The following is a 17,843-nucleotide window of genomic DNA, read 5'->3' as shown; positions in this document are numbered from 1 at the left end:
TTTTTTTTTAGAAAAATCAACTATGATCTAACAGGTTGTTTGCTGTATAGACTTAGGTATACTAATAGATCATAGACTGAACATGAGTCAACAGTGTGATGCAGCAGCAAAAAAGGCAAATACAATTCTGGGATGTATTAGCAGAAGCATACAGTCTAGATCACGTGAAGTCATTATCGGTCTTTACTCCTCTTTGGTCAGACCTCATCTGGAATACTGTGTACAGTTTTGGGCACCACATTTTAAAAAAGACATAGACAAACTGGAGCAAGTTCAGAGAAGAGCGACCAGAATGGTGACTGGTCTGCAAACCATGTCCTATGAGGAACGGTTGCAGGATTTGGGAATGTTTAGCTTGCAAAAAAGAAGACTGAGAGGAGACTTAATAGCGGTCTACAAATATGTCAAGGGCTGTCACATTGTAGAAGGATCATCTTTATTCTCATTTGCACAAGGAAAGACTGGAAGCAATGGGATGAAACTAAATGGGAGGAGACACAGATTAGATATTAGAAAAAACTTTTTGACAGGGTGATTAATGAGTGGAACAGGCTGCCACGAGAGGTGGTGAGTTCCCCTTCAATGGACGTCTTCAAACAGAGGCTGGACAGACATCTGTCTGAGATGATTTAGTGAATCTTGCTTTGAGCAGGGGGCTGGACCAGATGACCCAGGAGGTCCCCTCCAACTCTACCATTCTATGATTCTATGACTTCCCAGTAATTGTCCATTTGTCACACACGGTAAATACAAGCAGTTTTACTGGCGGGGTCTATTACTTTTCTTACTGATAATAGAATTCCTCCAATCTTGTAAATTCAACAGAAAGATGGTGTAAGCGGTCACGTAAGTTACACTGGTCTGTATATCATAAACATGTTTATGTATTTTACATTTTAGTCCCATATAGATTTTTTTTTGTCCTTCCCACTTGTACCTCTTGTCACATGTGATTACCCAGATCTCATTGGCATCTCTTCCGAGTAGCTGTGCTTTCCATCAGACGATCTATGTAGATCTGCAGATCACCACCTTCCCATTCTTTGCTGGCAGTTCCTCCATGGTAATAAAAGCCTTGAAATGTTTAGGAAATATACGGAGAGGGATTAGTAGAAATGTACCAGTAAAGACTTCAGTTTTTTTCTTTTTAATGTGCTTTCTGTAACGTCTGAATAAAATTATTTTCAACCTAAATTGTTTTTAAGATTCCTTTATTTTACCTTGTAGGCTTTTCTGACATATCTACAGCATATACCATTAACCCTCCCTGTCAAATACGGTTTTCATCTTCCTATCCACACCACATATTTCAAATCTGACATGTCTCTTTATGTGGTAATAAGTCTGTAACTCTTCTACATATCCCAGTGAATCTGAGATTGTTTGTTTTTCCCTGACACATTGTACTTTATGGTATAGTAAAGAAGTATGGCACTACTAGAAATGGTTGGTGCTCGGATAGGGTCCCAATCCTTCAATTTATAGAAAAGAATCTGGCACTCAAAGTGGCTTGATGTGAAGAAGTTCCTTTTAGTAACGTGGTCCAAAATCAGTGTAACAGTCAGTGATGTTAAGCAGAACTTTATCAAACATCCATCAGAGTGTAAGCCGCGCAGGAGAACATGGGATAGCACTCGGCCATGTTATATGGTTGTGTGAGAAAGCCCTTGGAGCCCCGAAGTGCCAGAACATCAGAGACCCCCTCAAGTGACCTTGAATTACACTCCTGGAAATTCCTGTATGGATGTAGGAATTATTTTGACTCCACAGGTGTTTTCCAGAAGCAAGAACGTAGTTGGTGTTGCAGAGTGAAAATTGCAAATATACCAGCTTAGTGCAAAATACATTTTGCCCAGCTTCTGGAGATGTGGAACTCCTTAAATTAACTGGGTTCTCCTCACTACCACAATGCCAAATATATGAACACTAATAGTGGTTAAGATACACTGTGGGACTCAGAAGAGACTGGGGCCATTTTGATTTGATAGTGCAGATTTTGCTGGATTTCGTTTGGGTGGAGGCACGTTGGTTTTCCAGAGCCTTTATGCTATCAGTAATGTGAAAATCCCCTATATTTCCTTTGAATAATCATGAACCTGAGCATTGGCTTTTTTTGTTTGGGTTGAGTTGAAGTTTTTATTTTATTTTTTTTAGGGGACACAATTTTTGATCGCTTTTAATGCTCAGTTCACATTTCTCCGCTGCTCACACTTCAGGGTTTCCATCTAAATCTACGTAATACATGACTCAGACAGAACCATTCATTGTGATGAGGCAAACAGAGACACTTTGGACTCTGCATGGCTTCAGTTAGGCATTGTCTGACTTTTTAGAGGTGTATAAAACTGGTAGACAGTGCTTTTGTGCTTGTGTAAAAAAATGGAACCCCACCGAGAGACAGTAACTGGTTTCATCAAAGGTTTCCACTGAATCACATTTTTTCTTCTGAGGAAGCGAGTGTCGCGAAACGCCCATTGGGAAGGTGGTGTTACATTTTGAGTACAACCACTTACCATGCAGAGAATGTTTGCAAGTTGTTCATAGGTGTCTTAATTATCATTTAGGTTCAAGAACAGGTTCTAATCGTGTTCATGGTAGCTATAACATCTGAGTGTGTACATTCACTCATTAAGTAGAGTCATTTGCAATTGGTTCACAAGTGTTTGCAAAGATGTAACTGTAATAAATGAATGCTGTCTGTTCACAAGTGCTTTAATCACTTGATCTCTAACAATGACATTATCCTATATACTGCAATGGATTTATCTATGATGCATACTTACAGGGGGAAAAGTAAGTAGTTAATACACTGCCGATTTTGCACGTTTTCCCACATACAAAGAATGCAAAGGTCTTTAATTATAAACTGTGAGAGACTGAATCTAAAAATAAAAACCAGAAAATCACATTGTATGATTTTTACTAAATTGATTTGCATTTTATTGCATGAAATAAGTATTTGATACAATAGAAAAACAGAACTTAATATTTGGTATTGAAACTTTTGTTTCCATTTACAGAGGTCAGACGTTTCCTGTAGTTCTTGGCCAAGTTTCCACACACTGCTGCAGGGATTTTGGCCCACTCCTCCGTACAGATCTTCTCCAGATCTTTCAGGTTTTGGAGCTGTCGCTGGGCAACATTGAGTTTCAGCTCCCTCCAAAGATTTTCTATGGGGTTTAGGTCTGGAGACTGGCTAGGACCTTGAAATGCTTCTTACGGAGCCACTCCTTAGTTGCTCTGGCTGTGTGTTTTTGGTCATTGTCATGCTGGAAGACCCAGTCACAACCCATCTTCAATGCTCTTACTGAGGGAAGGAGGTTGTTGGCCATAATCTTGCGATTCATGACCCCATCCAGCCACATTTCAATATGGTGCAGTTGTCCTGGCCTCTTTGCAGAAAACCACCCCCAAATTATGATGTTTCCCCCACCATGCTTCATGGTTGGGATGGTGTTCTTGGGGTTGTACTCTTCTTCCTCCAAACACAGCGAGTGGAGTTAATACCAAAAAGTTCTATTTTGGTCTCATCTGACCACATGACCCTTTCCCATGCCTCCTGTGGCTCATCCAGATGGTCATTGGTGAACTTCAATTGGGCCTGGACAGGTGCTGGCTAGAGCAAGGGGACCTTGCATGCCCTGCAGGATTTTAATCCATGACGACATAGTGTGTTACTAACGGTAATGTTTGAGACTGTGGTCCCAGCTCTCTTCAGGTCATTGACCAGGTCCTCCCGTGTACTTCTGGGCTGATTCATGAGCTTTCTCAGAATCATCTTTACCCCACAAGGCGAGATCTTGTATGGAGTTCCAGACCGAGGAAGATTGACAGTCATCTTGTGTTTCTTCCATTTTCTAATAATTGCGCCAACAGTTGCCTTCTCACCAAGCTGCTTGTCTTGTCTATTGTCCTGTATCCCATCCCAGCCTTGTGCAAGTCTACAATTTTGTCCCTGGTGTCCTTGAACTGCTCTTTGGTCTTGGCCACGGGGGAGAGGTTGGATTGTGATTGAATGAATGAGTGTGTGGGCAGGTGTCTTTTATACAGGTAACAAGTTCAAACAGGTGCAATTAATGAAAGTAATGAGTGCAGAGTAGGAGGGCTTCTTAAAGAAAAACTAACAGGTCTGTGAGAGACAGAATTCTTGCTGGTAGGTAGGTGCTGAAATAATTATTTCATGCAATAAAATGCAATTTAATTATTTAAAAATAATACAATATGATTTTCTGTTTTTTATTTTGAGATTCCGTCTCTCGCAGGTGAAGTGTACCTTCCATAAAAATTACAGACCTCTCCATTCTTTGTAGGTAGGAAAACTTGCAAAATCGGCAGTGCATCAAATACTTATTTTCCCCATTGAACATATCCAGTCCATTGTTTTTGTATGTACAATTTATAGATGAGGGATATTTGACTGCTCATAAAGTATGATCTTGCTATATATAGATGCCTTATTTGTGAAAGGTAAACTTTTCATAGATGCATTGTATCATATAGAATTACCCTCCTTTCTGCATGTACGTAATTACCTTCTACCTGTTAGATTACCCTATACATAGCCAGTGTGTATAACTTATAATTGATGGATATGATATGCAAATATTATTTCAAACATTCATATGCATGCTGGCTTTTGTATACTTTTTTTTCGTGTGGTATTTTCACACCATATTACCAGTGATATAAAATTTGAACTACTCACTTTTTTCTAATGTTTTTAAAAATATTCTCAATAGAATTTTTTAAGATGAGTAAAGACTCCTATTTCTCCTGTATAGAACACATGACCACTGCAGCCAATCATTGGCTCCAGTAATAATGCCAAGGTAGACGTCCAAAGATTGCTGATATATAGCTGAGGGCTGTACACTACTTTTACTGTCATCACGGTCCATAGACAATTAATGGACATTCTCAACTCTCAGGCAGTTTCTGTAGATGGGTGATAATTTGCATTTTTGGTACCACTCATTCCATTTCTATCATACTAAAAAGGCAGGTAAATTAGCTCTTCAGATGAAAGAAAGATGTCTCAATAGGTTTCACCTCAATTGAACTCACCCACAGAATACAGTTAACACTTTATTTGTGCTGTACAAATAACAGTAACAAAACACAAAGTGAATGAACGACAGAGATCTGAAACAAATCAATATTTTGTGTGACTATCCTTTGCTGTCAAAACAGTGTCACTTCTTCTAGATACAAACTTACACAATGTTTTTGAAGTCAGCCAGCAGCGAGGCTGTTCCAAATATCTTGGAAAACGAACCACAGATCTTTGGATGTCGGGTTGTGAAAATTCTTCTATTTCTTCATGTAATCTCTGAATCGATGTTGAGATCAGGGAGGTGGGGGGGGCTATAACATCACATTATTCTTAGTGACAGGCTTCATGTGGTCTTTGTCCTGCTGTAGAATAAATTTGGAGGCAATCAGATACTTCCCTGATGGTACTACTAACTTTGTAGCATTTACTTACCTTGTAGCACTATTAGAAGCACCATAAAAAAAACTGTTGCATAGTACTGTATATATAGTATTAGGGTGCATTCCCAAGATCGTAACACAATGCTCGGACTGGCAGGCGGGTCTTCCGACTTGAATATGACAGCTTCATATATTTCTATGCAGCTGTCATGCTCCGATGCAGTGAGCCGCGGCCAGTCCAAACACTGCGTTCTGACTTCGGTCTGATTTATACAGCGGTCCGCAGCCTTAGAAGCGTAACAAAACTTTTGCACAGTACTGCACATATATTATAAACATTATAATAAAACTTTGCACAGTTCTGTATATAGCAGATTTGCAGTTTTTTTTATATTCTCTTATTAGTTAATGAATTCAATGTAAAGTACCACAAAATAAAGCCACTGAGAAATACAACTGATCTCACTAAAAATAGGCAGCTACGTTGAAGACAAAATAGTTATGTCTGGGTTGAGGCATTGTCTTAAAAGGGGTTGTCCACTACTATGTAAAATATGCCAAAGTGTTTTTATGATGAAAAGCAGCTCCTTTGTAATTACCCCCCTCTACCTGTGAGCGGCGCCATCACTGGCCTCACGTGACCCCCGGCTGTAGCCGGCTCTGACATCCGTTGACGTCACGACAAGTCCAGGCTGCAGCCGAGGGTCCCTCTTCTGCGTTCCACCGGTGGCTGCTGGGTTATGGGCAGGGTTATCCCCGCATGTCACACCCAGCATCCACCGTGCGCTCTCCCTCTCCCCATTCATTGGGAAGCGTGGTGGATGCTAGGTGTGACGCGGTGGGGTAACCCCGCCCATAACCCAGCAGCCACCGCGGGGACCCCAGCACTGAGTCACGCCTCAATAGACGGGACGTCAGGGGGGGTCACGTGATGCCTGTGAGCAGCCCGCGATAGCGCCGCTCACAGGCAGAAAAGGCAGAGGGAGGTAATTACAAAGAAGCTTCTTTTCATCATAAAAACGCTTTGGTATATTTTACATAGTAGTGTACAACCCCTTTAAAGGCTCAAAAGAGGCCCATCCTGAAGTGGTTAAATGGACCCTTACCTCCAAACCTCAACATGGCTATATATTTTACCTAACACCATCTACTCGCCAACCTGTTCCCCTGTACTCTAAGATTGCTGCTGGAGAGGCACAGGGAGAGCAGTGCAAAGTGTTAACTACGCCTCCTCGTCTGTTCTCTGCCACAGGATGGACACAGCACCATCAGCAAAACTGATCCATCCCACACCAAGGGAAAGAAAGTGAAGGCACGGTTCGGACTTTCCACAGCACTCCGCAAGCCTCTATGGCGGCCTCTTTGGTGAATAAGAGAATGGGAAGCTGATCAGACAGATGGAGACATCAGCAGCAGGATGGAGGACGTTAGGTATAGTGAGTATACATTAGTAATGTAGTCACATTGAAAGGGACTCTGTCAGCACAGAATGACTGTTCAGACTAAGTACAGGTGCTCGGTGGTCCATGGCGGGGCCAATCATTTATATACACCTTCATACCTGCTTGTTTTCCCTCTATCTTCACCCCCCCCCTCTTATTTGATTGACAGCTCTGGCTTCATAGAGCCACAGAAGAGTGGAGATAGTGGGAAAAAAAGCAGGTGGGAAGGTGTATAGAAATGATTGGCCCTGCCATGATGCACCGAGCGGCAGGACTTGGTGAGAAGTCATCCTGTGCTGACAGAGATCCTTTAATGCCGGATGTGGAGGGTCGCTTGTAGGTGCAGCACTTAATGTGACATATTACCTGTGTGTATGAGCGCCTAGGCCCCGCGCTGTCCTATTAGGTAGCCGGTACACCATCAGGCTTATTACACGGCTGCATAGCGGCCACAATCCGGGTCTGGCTGTGGGGCACCTGCCCAGAACAGCCTGATAGCCATATGTATGCCGTTACCTAAGACCAGGATTGTGGCTACAACACGGGTCATAAAGCATGGCCGCTTTACGGTCGTGTGAATAAGCCCCAATGCAGTTATCCCAATACATTAGAATTAAGGACGTGTGTAGCTTTCTGTCCTGTAAGTTAAACATCCTTAATGAGAAGGTGAGCAATGGAAACCCAGTGTAACGCTTCTTTATGAGGGCTTTCTTCGCAGCACTGGCAAAGTTGGGGCAGGCAGCTCCTGAAGGGGTTAATAGCTGCTATGGAGACGGTGTGTGGTGGATGTAAGCTCCGTTATGTACCAGAGAACGGAGGGAACATATGCCGTATTTCTCCCCCACACCGGACCGTGCACACATTCCCTGCCCCCATACACCGACTAATCAGCCGCAGCCCGGCCCTCAACTAACATGGCCGCCCCGAGCTCCTGGAAGACGCGGGTCACGTGAGCAGGTCATGTGAGCGGTGCTTCCTGTCAGCTGAGAGCAGCAGACACTCTAGGAAGCGGCGGGTGAGTAATGGGGGAGCGCCTGTCCTGTCCCCGGTTATTGCCCGTTACTTGTGTGTACCGTGCAGGTCGCCGCAGCAGCCTGTAATGTGCACACGTGTAATGGTGCCGGGAGCAGCGCCCATGGCTGCACAGTACAGGGCTGAAGCTGCCTCTTCTCTGCTCATTCAGTAGTGACCACAATGGCCACAGGTCCCCGAACACCTGGACATAGACCAACACTAAAGGGAAGCTCTCATTCAAGACAATAAAAATCTTTACCTGCAGCCCGAGCACTAATCTGCGGGTAAATAATGTGTTAGACATGCGACTAAGGACACGGTCAGTATTTGGAAGCAGAAACCAGGAGTGGGTGATAAATACAGAAGTGGTGTATGTGTTTCTATTATACTTTTCCTCTGATTGTTCCACTCCTGATTTTGGCTTATAAATACTGAACGTGTGAACGTGGCCTAACTGGAAGTGCAGTGCTAATGTCCCCGCAGCCATCTGTTGGCAGCGCTCATTACACCGCAATCACTCGCTTTACTGACCCCATATGTGGAGCGCACCCCGCAGGGCAGGATGGTGAATAGAGCGCTGACTGTCACAGCCCCGGCGCTCCTGAGCAGCTGCAGGGACAATAGAGCGTCATCTTCTCCTTGCAGCTCAGTATCCAGTTAAGACAACCCAACCAGATATGTGTAGAATGGTAATTACCTGTAGATTACCACTATGGCTGCAAGTAATTAGTCTTTTTTTTTATATATGATACATGTTCCTTTTAATACAGTGACATTGCCCCACCTGGAAGTGGTTGTTCGCAATTAAATGGTTAATAACCAATCTCCAGGATAGTTTATGAATATGAAATCGGGGGACATCTGACACCCAGCAACCCCACTGATCTTATTTCTGTTCTGACGATTTCGGGATATAAGCAATGCAGATGGTGGACCTCTGCAATCACATATATATCTTAGTGCCCTTTGCAGAGTACTGCACTTTCCAGATGAATGGCAATAGACCGCACTGCTAAGCAAGGCACATGGCTGTAGTATTCCGCTTCATACATTGATAACATCCTGGCTGCTGCCAGTATAGATTTCAGCTGATCAGTAGCTGTGCTCAGTGTCAGATCTCTTCTAATATCATATGGATTCCTACCCAATGGATAGGTGATTAATTCTTTACTCCCAAACAACAACTTTTTAAATGCATTTTTTTTCAGGCGCAATCTACCCATAAAAGCAATGCAAGAGCACACCATAAAATGAACATAATGCGCAGCTGTGTCAAAACAACATTGCTTTGCATGTGTTTAGTCTTATGTCACTTCTTTTAACTGCTTCAGAAACACTGAATCTGTTAAAAGAAGTAACATGCTCACTCTCTGTACTTGAAAGTATAGTGTGTAAGACACAAGAACGCCAATGTAAAGTCTCCATCATTCCAACGCATGTACAGTTTTCATCATCAGTGATATGTGATTTCTGTTTTCTATAGGTTCTTGGTGACTGTTTAGAGAAAACATGGCTGAAGTAAGTAACCAGAATGTGCAGTGTTCTCGCCTTACATTCCTGTAGTCTTAACTCCATATTAAAGGGGTTACCCGATCAAAACCGATAAGGCTGCGTGCCCACGTTGCGGATTACAAGCGTTTTTGATGCGGATTTTCCGCAGCGTAAACACTTGTAAAACGCTTGTTAATCCGCACCCCATGGTCCCCAATGAGAATCCGCAAGTTCTATGCCCATGCTGCGGATTTTTCCGCAGCGTTTATGCTGCGTTCCAAAATCTGCAGCATGTTCATTAATTTTGCGTTTCCGCATGCGGAATTGCCTTATTCAATGCATGAAAAAACGCAAGGCAATTCCGCATGTCGCAAACGCGTGAAAAATGCGCGATAAACGCGTGCGGAATTCCGCATGCGTTTTTCCGGGAGAGGACATGCGGAAATGAAGCAGAAATTTTCTGCTTCATTTCCGCAACGTGGGCACATAGCCTAAGTGTGCAGTCACTCTGTGTGACTGTAGACTTATGAATCCTCCCAGCACACGCACTGCGGGGATTCACCGATTTCAGGCCTGATAACGGAGGGTATGGGTTGGAGTGTATGGAATGAAGCTGCGCCCTCAAGCTGGACACTCCCACTGGCCGCCCAGGTCACTGGTCGGGGTGCAGGCTCGGCTCAGTATAAGTGTATGGAGCGAGAGAGCGCCCACTGGCTGGGGCTATGTATAACTTGTACATGCCCTCTGTTACCGGGCCTGAAGCCGCAAATTCCCCGCAGTGCCTGCACTGGGAGGATTCATTAGTCTGCAGTCCCACAGAGTGACTGCAGACTTATCGGTTTTGACCGGACAACCCCTTTAATGCATATTGGTATAGATGCCCCTATAATGAGTCATTTACAAAATTGGTCCATATACAGTAGTTTACGTATCTTGTCCCAAAAATTTGATTGAAACCCCTCAGCGGAAACCTTTGTTAGATATATATATCTCCTTAAAGTGGTTTTCTGGGCAAATGAAATTGATGACTTTTCATTTGGGATATATATGTCATCAATATTGGCTCAGTGGTGGTCCGGCAGCACCACCGATTAACTGTTAATAGCTCAACCGGTGGCAGGCTATGCAGTGGTGATTCGAAATACAACTTATTTTTCATCCTAAATGCCTATCTATTTAATGCCATAATCTGATCTATTTTCTAATATACTTGAATTAAAAATTCCCTATCCTTCCCTAACTACATTATCTAGCTGTTTTTTTTTTTACAGCTGCGTTTGAGAATCCCAATACATGCTGGTCTCTGCACGCCGGTTATTCTTTCAACACACAGACAGTGCGTTCTGTTGCCGGCTTGTTACTACTGATCTGAACTGGTGCGAGAGTGCACTGTTGTGCACACTGACAGAGCAGGGACTAGCCCAGCCCCTGAAAGGAGAATCACTGATGACACATTAATGACGTTGCACCAGCCAGACTAATCAAAAGCCACGTTAGGGACCACTCCAAAGTAAGAGATTTGCGAGCCTCCTATCCAGAGGCCAGAGACTACTGACTTGGCTGATGGATTGGGATCCCACAAATGAGTACACCCCTCTGTAAAAACAAATCTTTTTTTTCTGTTTTATTGTTTTCATATTCTTAGGATCATAACGTGTTTTATTGGTACTATTTTGGGATATGTAAGTCTTCTTGAACATCCTTATTTTTGTGATAAAATGCCAAATTTTTTTTTTTTTTTTTGGAATTTGTTTTTTATTTGATAAAAAAAATTATTGGGAAAACAAATCCTGTTTTTTAACATTTTTGTAAACGATTAGTTTCACAGCGGGAACATGCAATGCATTAATTGCATAAATAATACATTAGTGCAGTTCATTGTCCAGCCTGTGTGTGTTATATTGGCAGGCAGCCTATTAGATGGTGTCTCCAGCCGGATCTAATATCTCCAGTGACCATGGCATGTAAGGAGTTAACGGAGCAGCTGCAGAGTGCTGACAGTGCACACTTTCACTGCTGGGTCCCTGCTTGATGTGGGTAGTGAGCACTGTTGGATGGAGCCCCGGGATCATGATTCCTGGGTGAAGATGCAAGTCCTAATGTCAATGGGCATGTTCCATTAGGAAGTGCTTTAACGGGAAGTGGTTTATCTACTACATTTTTTTATCTTAACATCCAAAATGATGAAAGCTTAGGTTTCATCTCTCGTATCAAAGGGTTTTTTAATCTCCAGCATTCATGGTATATGCACAGAATATGCCATAATAGCTTGATAGGTGATGGTGTTACCTCCAGGGCCTCTGCCTGTCAGGAGAACAGGAGTTCCACTTTGCATTGGCTAACATTCTGAAGCTCGCCATCCTGTTCTTGGTTAGATATGGGTACCCATACTCATCTGCTTTTTCTTTTCTTTTCCTAGGACTTGAGAAGGTTCCTTTACAAAAAACTTCCAAGGTACTTTCTTTCCATAGTTTTTTGTATGACTAATGATTGCTATTATGTAATTATATTTAATAATTTAAGACCTCAACTCCCAAGGTCTGAATAACAAAACTCCTGCCCTCCTTCTCTCTGACGATACAGCCTGGTCTCTGGGGCCTTTATTTCTGATACAAATGCCCATGCGTTGGCTTATTAACAATGTTCATTCTGATGTGAGGTGTGTAGTAAGTAATGTCTGTTACTAACATAACCTTTTGATTGTTGTTTTATTAGTGTTGAAGGACTTCATGCCATTGTAGTGTCAGACAGAGATGGGGTACCTGTAATTAAAGGTAAGGAACTAAAATGGACATGCATGTCTCGGCATGCAGTTCTGCTGTAATGTGGTTCTCTGCCCTTATACCCACTCTTACAGCTAGGTTACACACCTCAACTGTTATCTCAAACTTCCAAATTAATGATGCGGATATGATGAACCTCTGGTGAGCCCACAAGGAACTATCTGACCAGCAGATTTGTTCCTGCCAATATTTGAACTCAGTCTAATAATTTCAGCCATAATGATAATTTAGATTAAATAGATTGTCCACTATTTGTACATTGATGCCCTTTCCATAGGATAGGACATCAATGTCTGGTCGGCCGGGGTCCCACACCCGGCACTCCCGCCGATCCGCTGTTATCGGTGCCGCCGGCGGGAAGTGCTTACTTGCGGAGCTTAGCCATCAAGTTGTAGTGGCCACCGCAGGGTACTTCACATTCACCTCCTATTCAGTTCAATTTAATAAGAGGCAGATGTGTAGTACTCCGCGGTGGCCACTACAACTAGATAGCCAAGATCTGCAAGTAAGCACTACCGGCCGGCAGCACTGATAACAGCTGATCGTCAGGGGTGCTGGGTGTGGGACCCCAGTTGATCAGACATTGATGCCCTATCCTATGCATGGGGCATCAATGTAAAAGTAGTGGACGGGTTTGTTTCCACGTTGAAATTTTTTTTTTTATGCAGTTTTTGAAGCTAAAGCCAGAAATGAATAATAAATGGTAGATGTCTCTTTTTTTTTTTTTTAATCCACTCTTGGTTTTGGCTTCAAAAACTGCATCAAAATCTGAAGTTGGAAACCACTTTCATTATTTTTAAAAGGAAAAAGAGGGTGATTTGAATCTTAATACAATTAGTTTACTTTATTTTTTAGTCCGTTTAGAGGACTTGAAAACCTGTGATCCTTTGCTTTTTCTATATACTGCAAAACTATGATTGCTCTATTTAACTGCCACTGCCAGTGATTGACAGCAGCACCTAGGTAGTTAAACATCAGCGACTCGAACAAGCGCTGCTGTTGATGACTGATGTTGGCTGTATAGCCGCCGGTATATGGCGCAAGCTGAGCCCCCTCCACACATGCAGACCCCAGTATGTACATACAGGTACATGCATTTGCTCCAGAGTGGTAAAGAGCCATGCCACATGACTTGGGCTATAAAGCCAAACCAGGACCCTCTATTTGTGTACAGCCATTTTGGGCTGCTTGTACCTCATCAACCAAAAGTAGGAGACTGGATTATAGAAATGTTCACATTCAAACACTTATTGCTGTTTTCTTTATCAGTTGCAAATGAGAATTCCCCTGAACATGCTCTGAGGCCATGTTTCCTATCCACATTTGCACTGGCCACTGACCAGGGAAGCAAGCTGGGACTCTCCAAAAACAAAAGCATCATATGTTACTACAACACGTATCAGGTAGGTAAGGCTGTAGACCCAGTACGGCTTTGTGAGCATCGGGTGTGATTATCACAAGCGGTGGCGGTGATGGACATGCTCATCCCAACCAGATTCAAGTGGTATCATCTTCTAGTTTAGATTTTTTTGGGGGCAGGTATTTTCGGGCAGGTCTGTCTGACCTGCTATACAGTTGGCTTTAGATATGTAGATTGTAAATATTTTCCAAAGTTCTGAAAGGGATTGTCCCAAATCAGAAAATCTTGATCCCTGGGTGCAGTTTGTTATAAAACGATTGTAAAATTGTCTGGTGTAAGCCACCCTCTTGTGGTCCGGTGCTGAGCCTCTCCGGCTGCTCCATGTGTCCAGTATTACCTGCGGTGCCGATGTCACATCAACAGCTTGGCAGCCAGTCAGTGAGCTCAGTTGTTTTGAGTGGAGTGTTTTGTCTACACCGCCAAGCCACTGAGCTCTCTGATTTGCTGGTGTACTGTCGACATGACGTCAGCGCTGCTGCCCATATCCGTTACCGAGAGCTATGGTGGAGCCCTGCACCTGGGGAGGGGGAGTAAAGCGTGGTTTGTTTTATTAGAAACAAATTGTGCCCGGGGCTCCAAGAACAAGCTAAACCCTAATGAAACACTTTGTTTTAATTCCATTTGTTATGAGGATTGTGTGCAAAGTGCCGGTGTTAATAGACATATTAATAGACCCATCCTCCTTTTAGAATTGCTGTTTCAGTCCTCATTGCACTGATATTAACCGGATCTCACTGTGTTTTCTTTGTGGTCCACAAGTCACTTTCTCCATGCATACCTCACATTACGGTTCATAGGGATCCATTGGAAGTGTTTTCCATGTTCATTGTACAGTAAAGCATAATTTACACAATAGAAAACGCCTTTAAGCAGCATGGAAATATGGAGGTTATAAGTATCACTTAATTTCTATTGTCTGTAAGTTATTGATTTGTGTTTCAGGTTGTCCAGTTTAACAGATTGCCGTTGGTTGTGAGCTTCATAGCTAGCAGCAATGCCAATACAGGTAGGCGTTCTTCTGTATTATTTACATTGTATTTACATGTCTAGCCCGATAAAATGTGCAGTGTATGTCTGTTGTGAAAGAAGAATATCTCAACTGGAAGCAGAGGAGAAAATCCAATCTACCCTGTCCCAATTTACATGAAATGGTTCCTGGATCTTGTCAGAGTTGATGAGATACAACTACTGATCCCTTAATGATACTGTAGATGTTCTGTATCCAGTAATGGTGTGATGTGGTCTTTACACAAAGATAATTTAAAATGTGCAGTCAGTGCAATAACAACAAAAAAAATACTAGTAAAGTGTCCTTAAAATATTTTTAGATGTGTTTAGATAAATATATAACTTATACTTAACGTCAAAAAAGTGCTCTGGTCTCCAATTCTCAACACTAGTCCTGGCAGATCCACTTCCAACTTGTGCTCGCTTTCCTGGACTATAATACGGGTGTCCTATTCTTCAGAGGATAGCACGCCCATCATTCAGCTGAGTGGAAGCAACGTATCTAAATTGACCCTCACATCAAACATTTGCTTAAAATCTGTCAGGTGAAAACAAGTAACTGCCTATGCAGAAGGTAGCTGATAACTTATTAATCGGTGGAGGTATGACCACTGCAACCTGCACCGATTGGTAAAAGGGGGCACTTTCATGCCCATTAGAAAGATGGTTGACCGCCGCTCTACTCATTCCCTGTAGGCTGTGGAATGCTGCATTCGGCTTTTTCTGGCAGCCCCATAGAGAACGAATGGTCCTGCAATCAGGCATGTGCACTGCTGATGAACTTTAATGAGGATAAAAGTACCCTGTTGGGGATAAAAATTTCTTGATTTGCCCCCACTAATCAATAAGTGATAACTCGTCTTTGGAGAATCCCTTTAGCCAAAATGTATTGGCTTCATGTGTGCTCTGAATGGAACCCACTACAATAGTAATTACACTGCACAACAAATGCCATCAATAACTGGTCTCTGACGCATACAGCACTATGTCTACCATATTGTTCACCTGAACTAGGATTACACAGTGGGCTAGTCATCACTGACCAGTTATCAGCCACTAACAAATGTCACAACTGGCTCAACATAGTCAAGTTTTAGTTCTATCTGCATAATATTAGTTTCATTTTGTAACGAGGATTAAAGTTCCTTATGCTTCCAAACAGTGCGGCACGACCTCCACGATCAGTAAGTTACAGAACTTGTTTTCACTCAATATCCCCTTTAAGCAGTTGGACAAAGAGCAGTTCCCATAACAGGTTACTATCATTTCTACCGTTTGATGCAGTTTTATGCCGGATGATGGAAAGTTTCAGGTTCCCACTTTCTGCCCTGAAATCGGAGTACACATATTGTCTACAGCAGCTTGTAGTTTGCCAACAGCTGGAATATACATAGAAATATGGACTTCTGCATTCAATTTTCACTATTTATTAATATATATTTTTTTTATTTTTAGGTCTAATCCTTAGTTTGGAAAAAGAACTTGGCCCCTTGTTTGAAGAGCTTCGGCAAGTGGTGGAGAATTCTTGATCTGCGTGGTCCTCAAACTAAGTCATGAACTTTTGGTGTGTGAAAAAAAAAAAAGGTTGCCATTTCCAAAGCAATGAAACACTTTCTACTTGTAGTTCTGCCAGTGCACTGAGTAATATTCCTCTCTGCTAAAGAAATGAAGGAGAACTGCTGTATTTCTAGGGTGCATCAGCCCTAACATTTGACATTCACCCTAAGTGAAAGAGCTTATCCACTGCAGAGATGGATCCAGTTGTAGTTACACTGGGCAATTAACCAACAAATTCCTTGCAAATAAACATTGTATTAACACAGTAAGAGGCGTATATTTGTATCGGTTGTATTCTCTGTTGCTTTTCTACCTGGAACCACATTAAATTTTAAATAGCTGATATTAAACCTAGGACATTGTGTGCACAGAGCCAATGATGATGTGTGAGTGTCTCAGTAACATCTGCAAATTTTTGTAGCTGGTTTCATAGCTGCTTAAAATTACATTGGTCTGCACTGACAGGTAAAATCCAGAAGCAGAATACTGCTAGAATGGTTTGCTCTCTAGCTCTCCCTGTGGTTAGTCCTCCTCATGGTCACTATGGAGGACGACTGATCAGAGTGAAGCTGCCATCCACCTTCCAAACCACAAATTCTTACCAACACATTAGGACTATAATAGCTAGCTATCTTCAGTGAACTTTCAACTCAGAGAGTGCACAGAGCAGTGGCAATGGGGAAAGTGAGATATCTGTAATAATAAACCTCTCGCCACTAGATGTCAGCATAGGACCATTGTGAAAAGTTGTTTTCTGCAACTATTAAGCTTGCCTATATAATATAAGGCACTTACCACTGTCTCTTGAGGAACCGAGGCTTGTAGCCTTAAGAATTTTACGTACAAGATTAACGGAAAAAATATTCCAGATGTAATTGTGTGTGGAACTCATTCTGCTTATGATGCAGTTTTTCAGCTCCCATTACTAGGTCTGACACTGGTCTGAGGACGCTCCTGATTGTGGAAAGGAGTAAGCTCGTTCCAATAAAAAGTGATGTGTGGGCGGTGCTTTTGGAGGAAAGCTGCTCTTTTGTCAGCGGCATCAAGATTTTCTAACTGTTCATGGGAGGAGAATCACAGATTTGTTAGTGCCACGTTAAACTAGGGTCTTTTGCGGTCAATGTATAATTAAAGTGACCCTACTGTTTAACTTTCTTCTGACATATCCCCATATAATTTGTGGGACTTAGTGAGTTTGAGACTCGTATGGAAGGTTATAATAAGCGATGCTGAAGCATTGGAATAAAAACGACGGCATTTGACACATTAAGTGTTTTTAAATCTTGCAATACAATTTAACTGTAAAAAAGAAATAAAACTAATGCCTTGATTGCAGTTTTTGTGCTACTTGAAGTTGTGAAAAAATTTGGCAACTTTTGGCATTCTTAGACCATTACTGGCCAGCTTCACCAGCTTTTTCCAAAGTGGGTGGAACTTGGACTGGTCGTGAGCATGCAAACCCGACAAATTCACCATGAAAGGACCCACAAAGTAGTGTCAGTAACTACAGCCATCTACACCAGCTCAGGGCTACTGTATATTTCTTGGGGTGGCGTACGGCAGCGGAAATCTGCTCCTAATTCATTAAGCAGCAACTTACTCCAGGGCGCTCATTATTAAAATTGATGTACAAAAGGCCAGTCTTAATGAATCAGGGCCTTTATCTTTAATAGGTTAAGAATGACCATTGATTTT

General features: G+C 42.4%; 1 protein-coding gene and 1 long non-coding RNA gene across 2 annotated transcripts; one reads left to right on the top strand and one right to left on the bottom strand.

Annotated features, from left to right (window-relative positions):
• Positions 1 to 590: 590 nt before the first annotated feature.
• LOC141153795 (uncharacterized) lies at positions 591 to 17,152 on the bottom strand. The gene is made up of 3 exons (XR_012247356.1): positions 16,944 to 17,152; positions 5,218 to 5,415; positions 591 to 1,074 (listed from the first exon to the last, which is right to left on the bottom strand). It is a non-coding gene; the product is annotated as an uncharacterized lncRNA (long non-coding RNA).
• On the top strand, positions 7,806 to 16,417 carry LAMTOR3 (late endosomal/lysosomal adaptor, MAPK and MTOR activator 3). The gene is made up of 7 exons (XM_073638939.1): positions 7,806 to 7,890; positions 9,373 to 9,407; positions 11,800 to 11,834; positions 12,096 to 12,154; positions 13,433 to 13,566; positions 14,526 to 14,589; positions 16,047 to 16,417. The coding sequence occupies exons 2-7, from the start codon at positions 9,399 to 9,401 to the stop codon at positions 16,118 to 16,120; spliced, it is 375 nt and encodes a 124-aa protein (XP_073495040.1). The 5' UTR covers positions 7,806 to 7,890; positions 9,373 to 9,398; the 3' UTR covers positions 16,121 to 16,417.
• Positions 17,153 to 17,843: the final 691 nt, after the last annotated feature.

Source organism: Phyllobates terribilis, unplaced genomic scaffold, assembly GCF_046119375.1.
Source record: "Phyllobates terribilis strain yellow unplaced genomic scaffold, ASM4611937v1 Scaffold_1__5_contigs__length_1240528914, whole genome shotgun sequence".
Taxonomy (NCBI): Eukaryota; Metazoa; Chordata; class Amphibia; order Anura; family Dendrobatidae; genus Phyllobates; species Phyllobates terribilis.
The sequence above is the reverse complement of the archived record's forward strand: the minus strand, read 5'-3'. Positions and strand labels throughout refer to the sequence as shown.